This window comes from Dasypus novemcinctus, chromosome 17, assembly GCF_030445035.2.
Source record: "Dasypus novemcinctus isolate mDasNov1 chromosome 17, mDasNov1.1.hap2, whole genome shotgun sequence".
NCBI lineage: Eukaryota > Metazoa > Chordata > Mammalia > Cingulata > Dasypodidae > Dasypus > Dasypus novemcinctus.
The window spans coordinates 44,397,833-44,415,088 of record NC_080689.1 but is presented as its reverse complement, the minus strand read 5'-3'; the positions used below and the strand labels follow the sequence as shown (position 1 = coordinate 44,415,088).

At 33.2% G+C, this 17,256-nt stretch overlaps 1 protein-coding gene across 10 annotated transcripts in view; it reads left to right on the top strand.

Annotated features, from left to right (window-relative positions):
- The window catches only part of CCDC88A (coiled-coil domain containing 88A), a 157,663-nt gene that overhangs the window by 82,989 nt on the left and 57,418 nt on the right, over positions 1-17,256 (top strand). For all 10 annotated transcript variants that reach the window (XM_058278592.2, XM_058278590.2, XM_058278589.2 and 7 more), the window contains exons 13-17: positions 4,065-4,249; positions 8,455-8,592; positions 10,239-11,309; positions 12,660-12,787; positions 14,816-14,957. In XM_058278592.2, the coding sequence (XP_058134575.1) occupies positions 4,065-4,249; positions 8,455-8,592; positions 10,239-11,309; positions 12,660-12,787; positions 14,816-14,957 (1,664 nt within the window). The remainder of the gene's footprint in view (positions 1-4,064; positions 4,250-8,454; positions 8,593-10,238; positions 11,310-12,659; positions 12,788-14,815; positions 14,958-17,256) is intronic.

The following is a 17,256-nucleotide window of genomic DNA, read 5'->3' as shown; positions in this document are numbered from 1 at the left end:
CAACTTATACTATACACTTACTGTTTATAGCTGTTCACATATGAATTATAAACTTCAATAAAAGAAAGCTAAAAACAAACTACAATGAGATATTATTTCATGCCTTACAGAGAAACCATTATTAAAAAAAAAAAAAGATAAAATTACAAGTGCTGGAGAGGATGCAGAGAAATATGGACAGTCCCCACCATTAATGGGAATGTAAAATGTTGCAGCCTCTGTGTAATACAGTTTGGCAGTTCCTCAGTAAGCTAAATATAGAACCCCCGTATGATCTGGCAATCCCAGTATTTAGAATATATTTAGAAAGACAAAGCAAGAATGCAGACATTTTCACACCCATGTTCATAGCGGCATTATTCACAATTGCTAAAAGATGGAAACAACCCAAGTATCCATCAACAGATGAATCTCTACATAAAATGTGGTATATTTATGATGGAATTTTAGACACCTGTAAGAAGAAATGAAATCTGAATGCGTACGAGACAACATGGATGAACCTTGAGGACATTATGTTGAGTGAAATAAACCAGAGATCAAAGGACGAATATTGTATGTTCTCACTGATATGAACTAAATACAACGAGTAAGCTCGTAAAATTAAATGATAGAGTATAGGTTACTAGGAGATAGAATGTGATTTTAGAAGGAGGAGCTGATGTTGAATATATGTAGAATGTTTAATAAGTATATTGTACATGTTTGGAAATGAATAGAGTTGATGGTAACAGTGACTATAACACGGCTGATTTTATAAATGTGATTGTGGCTGACAGGCAGTCTGTGGACGTAAGCATCAGTTGAAAGAAAGGATTATCTAGGGACTGTACAACGTAGTGATTTTAGTGGTGGGTGGGTATTGTGGTTAATAGTTCAAATGCAAGAATGTTTCTCTATTGTAAGGTGTTAATATGGTGATACAAGGGTAAAATACAGCTAATGTATGTAACTTATAGAATATAAGTTAACAGTAATGTAGTATATTTGCAGCAGTGGCAAAGTGTCAATGCTAAGGGTCAACAGTGGCATGGTATAAGGCTGCATGGGATCTTTCCTTTTGGAGTAATGCCAGCGTTCTAAAATGAACTTAGGAGATGACAGCACAACTGTGATGAATCAGAGAGCTACTCAGTGTACATTTTGGATGGATTGTACGAGTCAGGAGGCCATATAACACAGTGTATCCATGGTGGATAATAGACTGGTTAACAGTAGACTATGGGAACCTTCTCTCATGAACTATAACAAATACATAATATTAATACATGGTGTTAATAATAGGAAGGTTTGTGTGAAAATACACCAAATATAAGCTATGTAATATAAATAGCAGTAATATTATGACATTGTTCCTTCATCATTTGTAACAAATGTGTCACAACAAGGTAAGGTGTTAGTGGTGGGTCCATGTATGGAATCCTGTATAGTAGTCATGATTGTTTAGTAAATGCATGACTTCTGTAATAAAAATTAAAGAGGAAAATAGAGGAAACTAAAGATCTTCATGGCTACCTTCTTTAACATATGGTACTGTCAATTATCCAATTATATCTATCAAACAGTCTAGTCCAGTTATACCCTGAAGATAATGAAAGACCTCCATATAAAATTTTTTGCTCTTTTTTCCTAGGCTCTTTATTGACTTTTTCGTTTCTTACTGCTGGACATATATATATACACAATGATGTTGTTTGGGTCATAGCTTGGGAGATACTAATATTCTTTACTGAAATTCCTCCCAGGTCACATTTATTTGAGTTAGACTGATTGCAGCATTCCTTGGGTACCCACGTACAGATTATTCTATCTGCATTCCTTCCTTCATTAGATATGTATTAAGCACCTACTATCTGGAAAATAATATATCAGAACCTGAGAATATAGTGATGAAGTGGACATATGTTCCAGCAGAGCTTCTATTGTATTGCTTTAAGAATAATTATTTCCATAGCTTACTCATCCTGTTCATCTCCAGTTAGGCTTTTCCTGATTTTATGCTTGAGAATTTCCAAATTCTGGGATCCTGAGTACTAGCTAAATAATAAGTGATAAGATTCAGCTAGTGAACTTCCTGAGATCTATGTGCTACTTAAAATATGTGTGGAACTTTTACAATTGTATTCCTTGATAATTGAGTTACAAAGAAAGCAGTTCAGACTTAAATGTTTTCTAATGCAAAAGTAGTTAAACTTTTTTAAAAATGTTTTTCATTTTTTAAAAGATATATAGATCACACAAAATGTTCCCATATGCCCTCTCCCCACACTCCCTGTACACTGTTTGTTCCTGTATCTGTTAAATGGGAATGATAATAGGAAGTGCCTTCTAAGGTGTTTGTGAGTATTAAATATGTTAATACATATGAAGTCCCTAGAACAGTACCTGGCAAATAGTAAGTATCAGATGCTAACTGTCATTGTTATCATTATCACTGTTGTTGTGTAATTGCTCTTAGCTGGGGTCATAGACCTGGATATTTGTTTTCAAGTGCTGTGTTTTATTTGTTTTTACTTATACAAGTGACTTGTACTCTTTCTAGAAAATTTGCAAAATGTGGAAACATATAAAGAAGTAAGTCAAAATAACTGATTGATAATTTCCTGAATCACTTATATATTTCAGAAGATTTGCTTCTAGACGTTTTCTATACATATTTATATTTATGTTTAATATTTAACATTTAATATTTTAAATAAACATCATCAGGTTAATGTATATTTACAATTCATATTCTCCTAAGATTATAAATAGGCATTTTCCCATATTGTTAAAAATGTATTGTAAGCAACCATTTTAGTTCATAATCTAACCTGAAGCCTTTCAGAAGTATAGTCATATTATTGAAATTATTATTAACGTATATCACGCATTGTGGCCTAATCTTGTTTATTTGAAATGTATGGCTACTAATTGTGAATTAGAGCTTCATTAAAGAAGAGTTGGACAACTAATGGAAATTAAAAGTTCATGACTGGGGAGCAGCTATAGCTCAGTGGTTGAGTGCCTGCTTCCAATGTATAAGGTTCTGGGTTCAATCCCCAGTAACTCCTAAAAAAAAAAAGTTAATGACTAGAATAGCAACAAGCTGAGTGGAATAAAAGCTAGACATGAAAAGGCTTTCTCTTTTTTCTGGAGAGGATTTTACTGTACCTAATTTGGAAGAGAATATATGTGCTTGTATGTGTATATTGTGAGTGTGTGTATATTTCTTTTTATGATAGATAATTTTTAAATACACAAAAGTAAACAAACCTATAAATGCTGTCCTGTGTGTCTCCATTCTTTTCTCTTCTGAAATCTAGGATTTTGAAATAAACCCTAGATATCACATTTCATTCTTCGATCCTACTATTTTTATATCTCAAAAATACTTAATGGGTCTGGTGTAGTTATTAAAAATAATTACTTTTGGCTTGCTGGTCTTGAGAGAGCATCATTTACAGAACTAGAAGCTAAGTTTTCTTATTTTAAAAATGTAATGCAGAAATCTACTTAGGTAATTTTTCCTTGGCAAATAGAATAGTTGTTGCTCTTTGCACCTAAATTTGTCATGGATTCTTCATTTAGAATACTTCTTTGACATAGCCAGTCTATGTTATCTTGCCTTTCTCAGAATCACAAAATGTTTTTATCTCAAACAGCCTTCCTTTAATTTTTTGAAGGTATGGTAAATTATATGCTTTACATTTATTCGATATGAACAGTGACCATTTGAGATACACAGGGCAATCACTTTTATATTGCATATAAGTAACCCAATACTCATTGAGATTGAAATAGCATGGGCATTGTCAAATAGTTGCTTTCTTATGAAACCTGAACTGGAACTCTAGTCTCTGCAGCTTAAATTTAGCACTTTTTCCTGCTAGTTTCTTTAAGGATCCATTAAATAATGGAAATTTATCTTTTTCTCTATCCTTTTTTCCTTGTGTCAATTTTGTATAACTATTCACTATATTATAAAGTTAAGGACCAGGTGACCTACGTGCATTTACACAAAATGTTTTAAGTAGTAAAAAATCAGCAGAATGTTACCAGTGACTTATTTTTCACTATTATAGCGCCACAAAAGTCCTTGGGCCTTGAGGTGAATGAGCTGACATCAAGTAGGTTATTAAAGTTGGAGATGGAAAACCAAAGTTTGGCAAAAACTGTAGAAGAGCTTCGAAATACTATGGATTCTGTAGACGGCAATACTTCCAAAATCCTAAAAATTGAAAAAGAAAATCAAAGACTAAGTAAAAAGGTAAATAAAAATGTGTAATGTGTAATATAATGTTAAAAAGTATACATGAAAACATAAATAGTGCATTAGAACATTTATTTTTCAGTTTTTAATGTATACTCAATTTTTTATTATTGACATTTTAAAACACAAGTGTGGAGAGAATAAGTCTCTTTGTACCCCATGTTGGAGAAAATATGGCACTTACTGGGACACAGAGACCAAAATGACTGTAGACAAAGATTTACTGAGAAGTTCTTCCAACGGAGGGGCTCTGAAGAACAGACTTCAGCCCCTCCTTGGAAGGGGGAACTTGAATTTATACAGAACTTTCCTAGGTGGGGGAGTGTGATAGTTGGTGAGAGGGGGTCGAGGGTCTGACCAGTAGGAAGCCCTAAAATGTGTAACTTTTTCCTGATAGTGACTAGAAGGTAGTGGGTTAGGGAGTTATGGTTTCTTGGAATGCTGCAGGAGCAGATGTTTCTTTGTTCTGTAGGAATTTTATCACCCTCTGATATGTAGGTAGGGAAGGTTTCCATTTCTCTTTACTTCTGTCTCTATGTGGTTTCTTTATTTAATCTGTGGGGAAGTGCCATGCCCTTGGATGTGTAGGCTTATGGGACATGGAGTTAATCTTTCCCCAGTGCATATCAGGGGGAACTGAGCTACAGTTTGTTAATTATTGCAAACCTCTAACACCCCACATCTTCAACATTTTTTAACTTATGGAAAATCTTATATCTACTCTTGCCTTCTTTTCCCACCACCACTATATGTATCACTAGAAGCAAATCATTTCATCCATAAATATTTCAGTAAATATCTCTAAAAAAGGGAAGGGGGGAAATATTCTTTTTCCAAAGAATATTGACATTATAACACCTAAAAGTAAATATTTTCTTATTAACCTCAATATTTGATCAATATGTTTCAATTTCTCTAAGTGTACTGAAATTTTTTTAAAAACAATGTTTCACTCTGAATCCAAATATGATCAATAAATTCGCTGATGTGTCTCTTTCAGTGTACAGATTTATTTTTTTTTCCTGGCAATTTTTCTGTTGAAGAAGCCAAGTTGTGTGTCTAATACAGTTTCCCTACAATCTAGATTTTGCTGATTTTTTAAATGTCTTTTTATGTCCCTTAACATGTTGTTTTGTCCACCTTGTTTCCTGTTATGTATAGAGGCTTAATCAAGTTCAAATAGATTTTTTACTAATAATATTCATAAGGGGCATATAAACTTCAATCAGCAGGTACTTGCCTGGTGTTCTCTATCTTTGTGATATTATCTAGATTCACTAATTAGAGGTTGCAAAATGCTGATATGCTAAATCTGTCATTCTGTCTTAATTTGGTAGATAGAGTATTTCTGTTAAGAACAAGTATCTTTTAAAAAACAATTGGTTTCCCTGAGGAACAGTTCCTGTGGAAAATTCAGGATAAATGCTTGATTCTTTCCCTTTATTTATCAGTCTTCAAATAATGAATTGATTATCTTGTATCCTTCTGGGATAATCAATGTATGAATTTGTTATTAGTTTGTTCATTTTAGAATCATTATGAACTTGTGAATTTAGATATATTTCAGGTATTTCAATGTACTGCATTTATTTTTCTTAATGTCCATCCTTTAGCCAGTGGGAACCTCTGTAAGCTAGTTCCTAAATCCTTGTGACACAAACTTTGCATCCTTGAGCACTTCCCTGCTTCCTGCCATGACAAGATATTCTAGGTTAATTTTGAATATTCCTTGCCTCATACCTAGATATAACCATTTCTCCAAGAAGCCATTGTTCCTATTAGTGGAAAATGGAGTTTAGAGACCACAATTTAGGCACTATGAAAACTGAATTTTAACTAGGCTTTCAATGAACAGACATATTGCACATGTACTACTATTAGATTAAGTAATTTATTTTTGTGTATCTGTATGCACACATATATATTTTTATATATAACAGAATCATTTCATACTTGGTAAATTTATCATGACCATCTCCCATCCCATCTTCTCCCCAAAATGTGTTTTCATTTTCCTTTTAGTACTTGGATACGGTGAACAGTATTCTATTAAATTTTCTTCTGCATATGTCCTTATGAATTAATACTTTTATTTTTATATGTAACCAACTGTGTCTGATTTTTCCTTTGAAAGATTCTGGGTTTCTAGATTTGTTTAGGAAAATCTCCCTAACCTTTAAACCAGAGGTTCTTAAACTTTAGTATGCATTAGAATCACCTGGAAATTTTGTTGAAAGATCACTGAGCTCCACTTGCAATTTCTGACCTGGTAGGTCAGGGGTAGGGGGTTGAGAATTATCATATCTAAGAAGTTCCTAAATAATGCTGATGTTCCCGTCCTAGGACTGTGCTTTGAGAGTCACTGCCTTATATTATGTGAATAGTCTCCCTGATTTTCTTGCAAGAATTTTACTATTTTAAATCATATGTACATTGTCATTGTTTTAGTTTTCTAAGCTTCTCAAAGCAGATCCCATGAAATGTGTTGGTTTTAACCATAGGAATTCATTAGCTTATATAAGCTTACAGTTTGAAGCTGAGAAAAATGTCCAAATGAAGGCAATGCTTTCTTCTGGAAGACTGGCTGCTGGCAATCCTGAGCACCTTTGTCACGTGGCTTTGTCTGCTGGTCTCTGTCTTCTCTTCAAGTTGTCATTGTTTTCAGCTTCCATGACTTAATTTCTCTTTTTCTCTGTTTTCATCCCTTTTATAAAGGACCCCAGTAAGAGGATTAACACATATCCAGGGCCATGCCATAACTGGATTGATCTAATCAAAAGACCCTTCTTACAATAGGTTTACACGCAGAGAAATGGATTAGATCTACTTACAATAGGTTTACACTCACAGAACATGACTGTCTGGGTTACGTACAGTTCCAAACCACCACAGTCTTTAATACGTTCATTAATAATGAATCTTAAACATTTGACAATCAATATAGCATTAAAAAATGAGTGGCCATTTATAGTTTTATTATTATTGGTCTGTAAGTTATAATTTGATTTTGAAATTAACTTTAAAATCTAGTTAGCAAACTCTTAGTGGTTTTTTTTTGTTTGTTTGTTTGTTTGTTTGTTTTTGGTGGGGGGAGCGTGGAGGTACCAGGTTTTGAACCCAGGACCTGTACATGGGAGCAGGCTCTAGACCACTGAGCTATACCCGCTATCCCTAAGAATTTTTGTTCAGCTCATTGTATGGAAAATGTTTTTTTTAAAACAAACTATATGCTTAACTTGAAACCCAATGATGAAAAACAAGTAGTGAGTCTAATTAGATAACTGTTATTAATATATTTTCATTAGAAGAAGAACTAGATTAATTAGGTATTAAGAGCTAAAAGATGATTGAACATGTAAAATTCAGTTACTGGATAAAATTTTGCTACTTGATGCTTTTAAGATATTACTGCAAGTATTTTCTAAGTGCAGTTAACTTCCAGTGATGCTGAAATGGAAAACTCCTATTTGCTTTGTATAAAAGTATTAAATTTCTCAGAGTTCTTCACTGACATGAAGATTTTAAGTAATATTTAAACTTGAAGTAGAGTATTTTATATAGTTAAATCTTAAAAGTTATTATCTACTTTGAATATGTTATATAATAATGGGCATGTCAATAGTTTGCATATTTTGAATTTGAATTTGCTATTCCATGCTTCATTATATTTTTTAAGTGCAATAAATTTAAACCCATAATAAATATTTGCTGGGGTTTTGTTCAGCCCTTTTTCTCTAGTATTATTCTCCCTTCTTTCTCCTTTCCTTTTTATTTTAAACCAAGTCCCTTTTTGTTTTTTTATTAAATTTATATACCAGTTCTTATCCTTTTCTTCATGCTTCTCTTCTTGTCTTCCTGCTTGTTCACTGAAATTCTTTGGCTGTAATTAAAATTTTACTTCACATTTTCATATCAAGCCTGAAGAGTCAGTAAGAATTGTACAATTCTCATGTAGGACATAATTATCGTATATTCAGCTGGATTTGTCTTTCAGACACTTGGCCTAAAACATGCAAGCATAAGAGAGATAATCATGTCTGTATATTTTTATGGAGCTACTAAAATTAGCCCAGAATTTTATTTGAATTTCAATAATACTTAAATTTTATCATTTGTTTATGAAAATCCTTTCTTCAGTGATTTTTAAAATTTATTTCCACTACCATAAAATATGTAATGTTTTTGTGATTTCATTTTTCCAGGTTGAAATTCTTGAAAATGAGATTACTCAAGAAAAGCAAAGTCTTCAGAATTGTCAGAATTTAAGCAAGGATCTAATGAAGGAGAAAGCTCAGCTGGAGAAAACAATTGAAACACTTAGAGAAAACTCAGAGAGACAGGTTCATAAATTTCCTATTAGTTAAACAAGCATGTATATAAAATTTATCTGCAAAAGTTATTTTAAAGAATGTATAAACAAAATGTTTGTGTAACATTAAAGGGAAATACTTTAGAATTTTTTAGATTTTAATGTAATAATAGTTTTACCTCATTTTCTTTCCCACATATTTTAGAAAAGTTGAAGATAAAGTTTAAATTTTTTAAATTGCCAATGTGCTTTTTTTTTTATTTATTTTATTTTTATTTTTTTCTCTTCCCTTCCCCCCCAGTTGTCTGCTCTCTGTGTCCATTTGCTGTGTGTTCTTCCGTGTCCACTTGTACTCTTGTCAGCGGCACCAGGAATCTTTGTTTCTTTTTTTGTTGCATCACCTTGCTGCATCAGCTCTCCATGTGCGCAGCCCCACTTCTGGGCAGAGTGCACTTTTGAGGCACGGGGCAGCTCTCCTTATGGGTAGCACTCCTTGCACATGGGGCTCCCCAATGCGGGAGACACCCCTGTATGGCACAGCACTCTTTACATGCGCCAGCATGGGCCAGCTTCACCACACGGATCAGGAGGCCCCAGGTTTGAACCTTGGACCTCCCATGTGGTAGGCGGATGCTCTATCCATTGAGCCAAATCTGCTTCCCCCAATGTACTTTTAATAATCATCTAATATAAGCTTTGTAGTACTACTAGTGCTTCCAAGTTTTGTAGAATTGGTCCATAGATTCTAAAGTTTCTGAGTAGCATTGGAGAGAAATCCAGATGTATTCTGCTCCATTAAAGAAGATGTGTGATGGCAGCATCCATCTTGGATACTATCAAATTTGATTTCAAGTTTTTATGGGCCATTTTATGTTTGAGGAAACACAGAACTGGTTTGATGAGGTGGCTTGCCATTTTCAAAATTTCTGTTTATTTTTTAGAAGTTAAATTATTTATTTATTTTATATTGTCTAATCAAAGACCATCTTTATCAGAATCACCTTTATGGGTGTTTGTTAAAATGTAGGCTAATTTAGACCTACAGAACAAAACTTTTAGAGCTAAGCATTACATGATTATGTATTTTTCAAGTGTCTAAGAAGATTGCTTTACACACTAAATTTTATAAACTGTTTTATTAGTCCATGCTCCAATATGGTTTAGTTCTTAAATATACCAAATAAGTTTGTTATTTTGAGGTTTTTAAATTTAGAATTCTTTTTGGAAATGACTATATACACCTTCATACTCACAGAAACACACATAATACAGCTGATATTTACTGAGGATTCATTGTGTATAAGCATTGCAAAAATTATCTAATGAAAGTCAAAGTTTATATCCTCAAGGAGAAAATATGTATATATGTCTCATATTTGAACTTGAAGCATGTAATTATGAATAGTTTAAAGATCATTTTGATTAAATTAAATACATCTCTCAACTCTTCCTCTAGATTGTGACATCCCTGAAGTCATGAACTTTAATGACCTAGCAAAAGATGGACAGAATGGTCTCTCAGTAAATATTTTTCAGAATAAAAATAAGATATATGTCATAGCATCCTTTTATTCTCTGCTTTTCCTGTTACTTTTTAGAATGGGAAAACTATGTAATTTTAAATATTTAATTTTTACTCAGTTAACAGATTTTTTCTTCTTTCTTTTTTTGAATTAGATCAAAATATTGGAACAGGAGAATGAACACCTGACTCAAACTGTATCTTCCCTAAGGCAGCGCTCCCAGATAAGTGCAGAAGCAAGAGTGAAAGATATTGAAAAAGAAAATAAAATTCTCCATGAATCTATCAAAGAAACAAGTAGTAAACTAAGCAAGATTGAATTTGAAAAGAGACAAATTAGAAAAGAATTGGAACAGTATAAAGAAAAAGGAGAACGGGCAGAAGAATTTGAGAATGAGTTGCATCATCTTGAAAAAGAAAATGAATTATTACAGAAAAAGATAACTAATTTGAAAATTACTTGTGAGAAAATTGAAGCATTAGAACAAGAAAATTCAGAGCTAGAAAGAGAAAATAGAAAATTAAAAAAAACTTTGGATAGCTTTAAAAACCTTACTTTTCAGTTAGAATCCCTAGAAAAAGAGAATTCCCAACTTGATGAGGAAAATTTAGAATTGCGAAGGAATGTAGAATCTTTGAAGTGTGCAAGCATGAAAATGGCTCAGCTACAATTAGAAAATAAAGAGCTAGAAAGTGAAAAAGAGCAACTTAAAAAAGGTTTGGAACTCATGAAAGCATCTTTTAAGAAAACAGAGCGCTTAGAAGTTAGCTACCAGGGTTTAGATATAGAAAATCAAAGACTACAGAAAGCTCTAGAGAACAGCAATAAAAAAATTCAACAATTAGAGAGTGAACTACAAGATTTAGAGATGGAAAATCAAACACTGCAAAAAAACCTAGAAGAGTTGAAAATATCTAGTAAAAGACTAGAACAGCTAGAAAAAGAAAATAAGTCTTTAGAGCAGGAAACTTCTCAATTAGAAAAGGATAAGAAACAACTGGAGAAGGAAAATAAGAGACTCCGACAACAAGCCGAAATAAAAGATACCACGTTAGAAGAAAATAATGTGAAAATTGGAAATTTGGAAAAAGAGAATAAAACCCTACTCAAAGAAATTGCTATATATAAAGAATCTTGCTTTCGTCTGAAAGAATTAGAAAAAGAAAATAAGGAGCTTGTGAAAAGAGCAACTATTGATATAAAAACTTTGGTTACATTACGTGAGGTAAATATATTTACATAAATTTAAGGCAAGCGTATTATTGGAACTCATTCGAAATTGATGTCTTTTTATGGTTCAAAATGAAAAAGTGGAATTAGAACTGGAAACAGTTTCCAAGATTCCTACTTTAGTTAGACTAAGATGTACATATAAATTCTTACTTTTAAAGAAATTGTATTAATAAGATTTCCACTTAGTAACTGACATTACATTATCATTTATTTCAAAATAAAATTGAAATGTTTGAGTTAGATTCCTACTGAATGGAAAGTATAATAGGAAGCATAGCTACTTTCATTGAATGCTGTGTGTCAAGTATTGGGCTAAGGACCTCATAATAATTTGTGTTTACTTATAAATTTCTACAACCAATCATTTGTAGATATTAACCCCATATTTCAGATTAAAAAACTGAGATTCAGATATATCAGGTGACTTGCTAAGAATTATATAGAAAATAAATAGAAGAGTAGGATTGCTAAATTAAATTCTAGATCTTTCAGACTCCAAAGCGTCATGAATTTGACCTATATGCCTGAGGTTGCAAATTGTGTACAACTTAAAAGATTGACACTGAAAAATTGGTAGTGTCTGCCTGTGTCTATATTGAAAATAATTCTGAAAGTTCTAGGGCTAGATAAGTAATATTACTGTGAAACACAGTTGATATAGTTCAAAAGATAGCATACTTGGCTTTTTTTGGCCATCCTTGTGCTCTAGTATATGTGGTAACTCTTTTAAGTTCAACAAAAAGTATTTAGTATCTGGCAGAAAGCCACCTTGGGCAGCCTGTATTTTGACTAAAAAGGCTTTGAGAGGGACATTCCTTTTTTTTTTCTTTTCTCTTTTCTACAGTCTTACAGGCGTAAACATGTTCTTCTTGCCTGAACTTCTACGAACATCCACTAGTCCTTCAGATCTAGGTCTTTGACCTCTTCTACTGGGAGAGGAGAGCTTGTGCTGAGGGAGGGATGTTATGCCCAGGTGCTATCATACACTGAGCTATCTCACTATTAAAGACTAAATGTTTATATGGTTTCCACACACATACACACATTTTTCACATTTAAGAAGTATGTTCACATGCAAAGCATTTCTCCTTTTTTAAAAAATCATTAGAGTTAAAAAGAAGTATTATCAAAAGGAAAGAGGGAAAATAAATTCTGTTTGAACTAGGTTATAACTTTGTGGCTTAACAACGTTTTAATGATGAAGGAAAGATTTATAACATTTCCTCTTTTCCTGGTTTGAATTGTATGTATTTCTGTATGATGGCTGTTAGAATGTTGGCTGAATTTCTTAGATGTTTTTTTTCTTGCCACTTATCTGACTTACCATTCTTTTTAAAATAAGGATTTGGTTAGTGAAAAATTGAAGACTCAACAAATGAACAATGATCTTGAAAAATTAACTCATGAACTTGAAAAGATAGGGTTAAATAAAGAGCGACTCTTACATGATGAGCAAAGCACTGATGACAGGTGAGTATTAAATCTGACAAACAGTTCAAAATAGATATTTTTGCTCAAACATTGATTCCTTCATATACTAGGTAAGAAAACATTTATGTATTTCATTCCTGTTTCTGGTCTCTTCACTCTCTTAGAGAAAGTTCTGTAATAAAAAAAAAAGGTAAGGAATCAAATATAGGCCATTTAATATCAGTATAAGAAAAAGAATGCTTAAAATGTTATGATCGGGGAAGCTGACTTGGCTCAGTGGTTAGGGCGTCCGTCTACCTCTTGGGAGGTCCGCAGTTCAAACCCTGGGCCTCTTTGACCCATGTGGAGCTGGCCCATGTGCAGTGCTGATGCACACAAAGAGTGCCATGCCACACAGGGGTGTCCCCTGCATAGGGGAGCCCCATGCTCAAGGAGTGCGCCCCATAAGGAGAGCCGCCCAGCATGAAAGAAAGTGCAGTCTGCCCAAGAATGGTGCCACACACACGGAGAGCTGACACAACAAGATGATGCAACAAAAAGAAATGCAGATTCCTGTGCCGCTGACAACAGCAGAAGCAGACAAAGGAGAACACACAGCAAACAGACAACTGGGGTGGGGGAAGGGAAGAGAAATAAATAAATAAATCTTTTTAAGAAAATATTATGATAAAAGTAGAGTTACAAAATGGGAGAATAAGATGCCACTCAGGTAGCAGAAAATCAGAGACTAATTATGTGTGAAAGTAAAATAAGGCTTTAACAACAAACGATTCCCTTGTAAAATCTATAGACAATTTAAGCAGAAGTTGTGTTTTATTTGAATCATGTGCCTAAATGCCTCCATTTTTTTTATTATATGTGCTAAAATGTGGATTTAAAGAGAAATGTAGGAAAGGTATGAAACTAAGGAAAATATCCTGAGAAACAATTAAGGTATAAAAGTAATGTGGAAAACTAAGGCCTGACCAAAAAAAGATGAAAAATTATCTACCCTTTCATTTTTTGAAAATGTTCATTACAAATTTAAGGAAAAATTCTATTCTTCCAAAGTAACTATAGTCTATCAAACAAAGTTAATCTGATTTTAGGTAATCTATATTTAGAATCCAGTCTGCCACATGGTTTCAGCTAGAGTAGAAGTAGTATATTGTTAATGATATTGTTTTACATAGACTAGATTTTAAGTATAGGAATTTTTGTAATTATATAATTTGGTTTTTATCATCTACCCATTTTTAACTGTTCTAGTAAATATAGTGTGTGTTAAATATATATAGGAAAAAATAGTGATTATGATATGGGGTTTGTATGATTTTGAGAATATTAAAAGTAAATACATTAATACATTTTAAAGGTCAGATCTACAGTTACAAAGAAGGGTAATTTGAGACCTTTATTTTAGCAGTCAGTTCAAGTTAAGCAACCGTAATTGAATTAAGTATACAGATAGTTAAATGCTAATTTAGTCAACTGTTATTTAAAATATATCTATCATTTCTTTAGTCAAACAAATTTATTACCTACTACATATAAGACACTATGGTACATGTTCTTGGTGAAAAAAAACAAATGGGAAATTAAACCATGTAGCTGTCCTAATTGACCCTGTTATATATTTATGAGCCCAGCTCCTGTTGGGCCCTTAATACTGAAGACAAAGTGTCTTCTATTAGTTTTAAATTTCAACTGTTCACGTGATCTTTTACAAATACTTGACGCAATAATATCATACAAATGCTTGGTGATGTACTGAATCCATCCAATTCCTTTTCTGTAGATTCTGTTATGAAAATCAAAGGAATTTTTGGGACTTAGATTTTTCAAATGTGTTTTTGGAGGATTTATTCCTGCTTCTGTAATCTGCAGCTATTGTTTACTCAATTATTTTTGATATCTTATAACCAGGAATAGGTTTCAAAGGAGGATAGAAGAGTAGGATGATTTGATTTGTCCGTTAAAGAAAAAAAAGACTATATTTATGGCCTAAATATCTGTGGTCATAAATCATCTTTAAAAATAATTTTCTGACCTCTAATGATGAATTATATTACTTTTATATTTGGATAGTAGGTACAAACTTTTGGAATCAAAATTAGAATCCACTCTAAAGAAGTCCCTTGAAATAAAAGAAGAAAAAATTGCTGCTTTAGAAGCTCGATTAGAGGAATCCACAAATTATAACCAGCAATTACGCCAAGAACTTAAAACAGTAAGTGATTTTTTTTTAAAGAGTTTGGAATATCTATTTGGTTCATAATATTTGGTCAGAAAAGTGTTAGGTAGAAAATAGAAATGCAAATACAATTTCATTAATACTTAATGTATTTCTTATTTATAAAATCTAATATTTTTAAACATCTTTGTCATATGGGTCTACTATAATGTATTCAATCCTGTTCCATATATTTATATCCAATTGTGGACATGGGATAGGGAAAAGGCAGGCTTATCTCATTGGGAAAAGGTCTCAATGTGACACTGATACTTCATTCTTCCATCCATTTTCTGTTCAAAGCCTAGACACAATTTTCATAGCAAAAATATGGGTGTGAGGGTAACAAAGTGTAGAAGAAAGTCCATAACCATGTGTGGTATAAGAAAGTATATTTTATTTGCAAAAATGTGAGCCAATGCCATTCTTCTCAATAAATTTTATTTATTTTTTTAAAGAAAGTATATATTGTTAAAAAGATATTTGAGAACTTTGCTTAGATAACCCAATGATAGGGATTATCCAAAATATAAGTTAAAACTTGGTGCTATCAAACTCAGACTGTCTCCCCAGTAAGTGAGTGCATCAACGTGGCCCTCTCTTTCCTTACTTCAGAACTGAAGCCAGTTTCCAGTTATGGAGGAGATATTTTATTTCCTCTCCTTGTCATGTGGTGCTCTGACCCCCTGGTAACCTTGCCTTATCAGGTTCTAGCCAAGCCTATGCTCTCTTCCTCTGGCAGTGTTAATCCTCCAGTACAGACTGGACAAATAGAAAACAAATAATAAGATGGCAATTTTAAACCAAAGAATGTCAATAATCACATTAAATGTAAAAGGACTAAACACTCCAATTAAAAGTCAGAGAGTAAGAGATTACATTTTAAAAGTAAGATCTCTCTATATACTGCCTAAAAGAAACCTAGATTAAAAATGATACATCATGGGATCTGATATGACCTGGTGGTTGTGTGCCTGCTTCCCACATATGAGGTTCTGGGTTCAGTCCCTGGTTCCTGAAACTAAAAACAAAAAAAAAAAACAAACAAAAAAAGCCACATCATGCTAATTTTAATCAAAACAAGGCAGGAATGGCTAAATTTGTATTAGATAAAGTAGATTTTAAAGCAATGACTATTACTCAGATTAAGAGGTTCATTTCACAATTATGAAAGACTCATTCCAGCAACAGGTCATAACAATGTTAAATATTTGTGCACCTAAAGAGGTTCAGAACACATGAAGCAAAAATGGAAGAATATGTATGCAAGATAACAGATCTTGACAGTGGTGAAAGATATAATGTCAACAACTTTTTTATTTTATATTTTTTTATTCCAAAATCTTTTGAATTTTTTCTATTTTATTTATTTTTAAAACTATCTTTATTTCACATTCTTATTAATTGTATTGGTTATATTCTTAGCTTCATTTTTTAAGAAGTTTTGGATCACAGAAGGGTTACAACTGTGGCAGGGGAAGATCATTGGTGCCGGGTTATCAGTGATATGGGAATGCATGGGAAGAGGTTCACCTTGGGCATGTTATAGGCATATAAATGTGTTCAAATGTTCATGGGGCATGGTCATGGTGAGTGGAGATTGATACAATAACCAAAAGTATCGATTTCCCATCCTGTGGAGCTCTGCCACATTCTCTAATGGGACAGCAAGAATCCCCCGAGTACGGGGTTGTGACTAGTGAAGGAGGATGGACCATTGATCGGCCCTGGATATTGATGATTGTACTTATGAACCTTTACTTTTGAAATTGAAATTGAGCCTACTATTATAGGGTGCCTGAGAGTTACCTCCTGAGAGCCTCCTTGTTGCTCAAAAATGGCCTCTCTCTAAGCTGAACTCAGCATATAAATGTATTACCTTCCCCCCAGCATGAGGCATGACTCTTGGGTTTGAGCCTCCCTGGAACCGAGGGATTACTCCCAAGCACCAACTAGCAATGCTACTGGAAAAAGACCTTGACCATAAGGGGGAAAAGGTAAAATCAAATGAGTTTTTATGGATAAGAGACTTCAAAGTGAGTTGGGAGGTCATCCTGAGGTTATGCTTATGTGCACATCTCAGCAGGATCTAATTGACTGCCGCATTAAATATTGCCTCAAATAGCAGGACTCCTGAGGATTCTGGAGACATCCAGACACTATAAGCAGGGCAGACAGCCCTGCCAATGGGCCCTACTTGGGAATTTATGCTCCCCAGTGTGACAGAGCTGGACTCAGTTGTGGTTTCCCTACACATGGCTCTTCTGCCCAATCTATTTGAATCATAGTTAGTGCT